Source organism: Loa loa, assembly GCF_000183805.2.
Source record: "Loa loa unplaced genomic scaffold supercont3.400, whole genome shotgun sequence".
Lineage (NCBI taxonomy): Eukaryota > Metazoa > Nematoda > Chromadorea > Rhabditida > Onchocercidae > Loa > Loa loa.
The window spans coordinates 24068-29496 of NW_018108580.1; the positions used below are offsets into that span (position 1 = coordinate 24068).

Here is a 5429-nt window from a genome sequence, read left to right on the forward strand (position 1 = left end):
ATAATCTTAATTGTTGAATGGTGTTCGTCGATTAATTAACAATGTCTGATCGATAACTGGAGTTCCATTGAACGTTTGGCGAATATAAATACCTTACAAGATTTGCGGATCATCGCAATTCCTTTATGGAAAGATTATGCAAATGACGAACATTTCCATCTGGTCGTTGGGCGCATTCCGCAATTGAAGTTTCTAAACGGATCAGTTATATCGGCTGAGCAAAGGGAACAGTCCGAAAGATTTCTCATAAGGTTCTTTTCTTCTTCCATTGCATTATAATGCTGCTTAGTTCCTTTTACAGTTTCCTCTGAAGTTGAATGCGCTACAGTGACACTTAGCTCCTTTTGTGCATAAACGTTTGGTGGATGATGTGAGATCAGAAGCAGTCTTATCCAACAACTCCGAATCTTGAACTGTCTTCATCCTTTCCTTCATTTCTTATTTGAAGCCCAAGTTTCGATGGAATTTGTGGTAATTAACAAACGAAAAACACGCATCTACATTCATAAAATTGGTCACATTCTGTAGATTGTTACTAGTTGTTGTTTATCATCATCACCATCATGATACAACTAAACACATAAATGAATAAATAAATGGATCAGTTAATTAATTGACCAATTAATTAGTTGACGAATGAATAAATAATAAACAAGTAAATAAATAAATATGTATATATCACCAAATTACTTAGCTGCTAAGCATACTTAATTTTTTAACAACATATTGATGAAAAGTAATTTAGATGTTTGAGGTATTTTTTTGTGTGACTTTAGATTTGGATATAATGTGACATATCTTTTGAAGTAGTGCTGAAGTGAGCTCCGAAGAACTGGATATTTTATAAGTCAGTTAATAAGTCGGATTCTATAGTGATGGCTGTATATCTTGTTTTAGGTACTATGATGTCCGTGAAACTAAGCCGAAAATATTTGCTAGATTAGTTGAACAACATGGACATGTGGAACAGCTATGTAGAGTTGATATGACTCCGAAGAAATATGCTATTATTGCTGTGATATGCGAAGAAACTGGGTGATCAAAATTGTTTTCGCTTGATTGTTCTATAATCACCTGTCTTCAACAGTTTTTGAGGGAGCCTTTTTCACTTCCTTGGAATTCTCTCTCTCTCTCGAGAATTTATTTTATTTTTTTCAGATACAATGCAAGTCTGAAAATACGTTTAACTCAAACAGTCTCTTGTCTAATGCACATGCTTGAAAAGTTAACAAGAATTCCTGTGAAACGTATGCGGCTGTTTTACATAAACAATGGTAATCCATTCCCAGATGAGTTACGTTTCCCAAGTCAAATGCTTCAGGCGTTGCATATCGAAGATGGTGATAAGATCTGTGTTCAGGTATGACTGTTACTTAACTTATTATAATTGTTGTTTTGATAATATTTAACTCTCAGAAGTTGCGAAAATTTCCGATTAATAACCAAATTAGTGCGGAGAGAAATTAGGAACGTTAGTTTTATTAAAGAATTAAGGAAGTGAGGTCTTTTCGCAGTTTACTGTTGCATTATTCTTAGTCATTGCCTGCTGAGAATTTTGTGATCTTATTCCTCATTGTTGATCGCGCAGCTGTACTTTGGAGTCATTTGCTGCTAAATTCGGCGAGCAGTAAGACATTTTTATCGCTACAGCTTAATTATTTGATATAATTTGTTACGTCATTTTCCTTCTGGGATGCAGCTCACATTCTTTCTGGAACCGTCTGTTTATCGTTTCCTTTATTCGTTTCATGTTCATCGTCCAGACTGTAGGATTAACTGTCGGATCGATGGATGAATTTCAGTCGCCTAACATTTTATAGCAAATTTTTCACTTGTAGTAAACTTTTTTTTCTGTTACTGATGTAACACGCTTCTCAGGAACATGCAACAACATCTAAATATTGGTAATCATGTTTTTGCAATAATTGTTTTCAGTCGAAAATGGTGGTTAGTAGAAAGGAATGTATCGCAAAGTGATGGTTTTGCACGGTGAAAACTGGCGATTGTGCTGTTCCCTTTCTACTAACTCGCTTTGTACAGTTACTTTGTAATATGTTGAAAAACATTCATTCTTCATTTTTATATATCTGACCTCAGTCGCACAGCAACCGATGCTTCTTATGATATCTCCATGAAAATGTTCTGATGAATTGGAGTTTTAAGGTGATTATTTTAACTTTTGCAATATTTTCGAAATCTTTCATGTCAGTTTTTTAAGGTAGGAAGTGAATAAAGCTGAAAAGCATGATTTTTATACGGAACCATTTTACTACATTATTTTGATTACACTTTGTAATTAGAATTACGGGTTTAATAATTTCAAGAAGTAATGTGTTTCGCAGTTGAATTCTTTTACCAGTTCTTTCTAGTCTTAGCTAATATGTTGTATATTTTGAAATGTTGCATTACTGTTAGTATTGGAGAATCAAGATAAATGTTGTATTTGAATTTTGAACACTACATTAGAAGTGCGGCAGAAAAAATGTTCATGGAATAAGGAGGTATCTGTGCTTATCGTGTAGTCATATTAGTTTTATTGAGAATATTGCACTGAGACCTCAGTAGCTTTAAATCGAGGGCGGTTAAGAGGTGTTTCAATTAGGTTTACGAGGAGTTTTCGAAATTTTCCCAATTAACTGAACTTTTATATTCTATCATCGAGATTTTGGGGTGCTTCTATAATTAAATGAGTTATTGTGGTTGTTGCTTATTCGTTGGTGGCAAACTGGATTTTTTTATTATATATAAGGAAGTAATAATCACTTGATTTAGAGCATCATATAGGAGGGATAATTTTCCAAGTAAGTTCATTGATGTCAGTAGTTTAATTTTTACTTTAACTTGTCCACTGCCAAGAATCGAATTTTTTGATGTAGTGTCGAGATGTATGAGGAACGACAAAGACTGGTATCTTTCAATCAGCCTCGAAATTATCGTATTATCATTCCTGTGATTAGACGGAGGAAAATGTATGGTCACCCCTGCGATAAGTATAACCCATACAACAAACGACTATCTTATACCAAATCTGACAAATGACTGTTTACTTTTATACTAGAAACAATGATAGAATCCAGAAAATAATTCGCAGCGATTAAAAGATTGTATCATTGTGTAGCATACAAAAAATTGGTAAAATTGCTTGACTTCATTTTTCTTCAAGAATGATAGCTGTTATTTTGTAGCTGTTAATTATTACCATTGTAGCTGTTAATTATTTTCACTTTTGATATTTTGTTTCCTCCCACGAAACAATATACTGCTTGACTCTTCTTCGCTTGACTCCATATTTCTGCTCAAGCAATAATAGGATTAAAATATTTAGAAATGGTTAAAAAAATAGCGAAAGTAATTACTGCTACTGCATGGTCCGACTTCTTTAAAATTTTTTATTGCTCGTTCTTTTTCAAAATTCTGACCATTCTTTCTTTAAGTCAAATTAATATCAGTTGAGAATGTTTAATTTTTTTGGAAAGGTAATGAAATATTGCAAACGGAAATACGTCCACCACTGCGAACAGCTGTGATACATTTTACATTTTCCACTTTTCATATTTTGTTTCCTCCCACGAAACAATATACTGCTTGACTTTTCTTCGCTTGGCTCCATATTTCTGTTCAAAAAAAAAATTGAAAATTTGTGTGTTGTATGAAAAAAAAAAAGAAAACAAATTAAGGCTTGATATCATAATGGAATGGAACTCATCATATCATAATGGAACTCTCATTAATTTGCTAACATTGATTTATTTAAGATTTCCTATAAAATGAATCCCTCCAGAATAAGTCATCCATTGTTTGATCACTGACTTGAACTTGCCTTCCCTTTACTGCTTTTTTGTCAGTGACTTTTAAGAAAGACTACCCAACTTCATAACAGTGCATAGAACTTTTTGCAACTTTGGGATATACAGTTTGTCGTTCCTCATCGTTATCCTGTCATTACATTCCTACATTATGACAAAAGACTCAGTCTAATTTAATAAGGAAAACGCTTCCCATTCGACTGAAAAGGATTTAAATTACCGTAGGACTTTAGGAATTCAGCGGAACATCTATTGTGGGGAGCTCATGGACGTATGGGAGGTAAAACTGACAGATTTCATTAGAAAGTGAATTCCCGCTATGTTCAATCTTCATGGTCAATAAGTATTTCAGGAAGTGGATGAAGAACCACCGGATGACAAATTGGGGTTCAGGAATACAATGATCACATCCAGCACTGCCTGTATTATGTGTAATAATTGCCTGACTGACCAACGCCAATTTCTTGCAATCGTTGATCGCAGTTCTCTGCACAGATTCATAGTTCAGAGCAATTCCATTGTCTATCGCTTTCCAGATCAACCTGCAAAGTCAATAGCCTCATAACTCTTCCCTTACCTCATTTCATTTTTTTTTTGAAATAGCGCATTTACATCACTTGTTTGTGTCCTATCCCAGTTTAGAAATCCTTCATTTATATAAAATCCAGATGTATGATGTATGATGAATTTTCGCCGCTGACCACTAATGTGTCCATCACAAACATCACACGATGAAGAGCTTTTGTCACTCCAATTCAAATTAAATTTTTCAAAAGAACACATTACCACTCCCATATTTAGTAAATTTGTCGGAAAAATAATCGGTAAATTCATCAAATTTAACTCGTTGTAAGGTAAGCGGAAATGGACACCGCATTTCCATCGAGAGAATCTCAGGATTATAGTGTCACTGAAATGACATTGTAAATGAACTGATTGTCTTCCTTCCACAGCGAATTATTATTTGAAAAGTTTCGTTTCCCAGCAGTTAACGAGTTATCACTGAAATACATTAATGATCGATAAGAAGACAATTTTTAAATTGCTACTGTAATATCCAAAAAAGGAATAGGAAGGAAAAGGAACTCACAACATGTAAACATGGTCAATAAAGCTGCAGAAACTGAAAGATACTAACACATGGTGTTGGTTAATGTGATATATGAAAACTATTCGTATTGTTTTGTTTCCTTGGACTACGGTTTTTCTTTCCGGTAGAAGCAAATTATATATACGATATTGTTATACCAATGTATCATGAATACTTTGCTTTGGTAAAGGAATTTGTGTCGAATGTTTACTTGAAAACTGAGAAAAGTTTAGGTTTTGAACTGAAAATTTCTTTTATGTTGATATCGAAGATTTATCAGGAGACAAGTTTTAAATTTGCATTCGCCATTTTTTTTTTCTGGTTACATGAAAGTTGTAGAAATTAAAAAAATCAAATGCAAGAAATAGAGGCAATAAGGCATTAGAGAAAATAGAGAAAAGACTTATAAGTTAAGGATATTTAAAATCAGCAACTGCACTCCGAAGTATTTTGATATAGACTTCTGTTTGCAACGAGGATAGAGAAAGTTCCGCGGGAAACATCTTGGAGGACATCTTGAAGAATATCATAGG

At 33.6% G+C, this 5429-nt stretch overlaps 2 protein-coding genes across 2 annotated transcripts in view; one reads left to right on the plus strand and one right to left on the minus strand.

Moving 5' to 3' along the window:
* The window catches only part of LOAG_18616 (hypothetical protein), a 4687-nt gene extending 2345 nt beyond the window's left edge, over positions 1-2342 (plus strand). The window contains exons 6-9 of the mRNA XM_020451279.1: positions 63-251; positions 898-1035; positions 1159-1360; positions 1936-2342. Coding sequence (XP_020304955.1) covers positions 63-251; positions 898-1035; positions 1159-1360; positions 1936-1977 — 571 coding nt within the window. The 3' untranslated portion in view covers positions 1978-2342. The remainder of the gene's footprint in view (positions 1-62; positions 252-897; positions 1036-1158; positions 1361-1935) is intronic.
* Positions 2343-4035: 1693 nt separating this feature from the next.
* On the minus strand, positions 4036-4601 carry LOAG_02599 (hypothetical protein; the record flags this gene model as incomplete). The annotated part of the gene is made up of 2 exons (XM_003138136.1): positions 4036-4348; positions 4384-4601. The coding sequence occupies 2 exons, from the start codon at positions 4599-4601 to the stop codon at positions 4036-4038; spliced, it is 531 nt and encodes a 176-aa protein (XP_003138184.1).
* Positions 4602-5429: the final 828 nt, after the last annotated feature.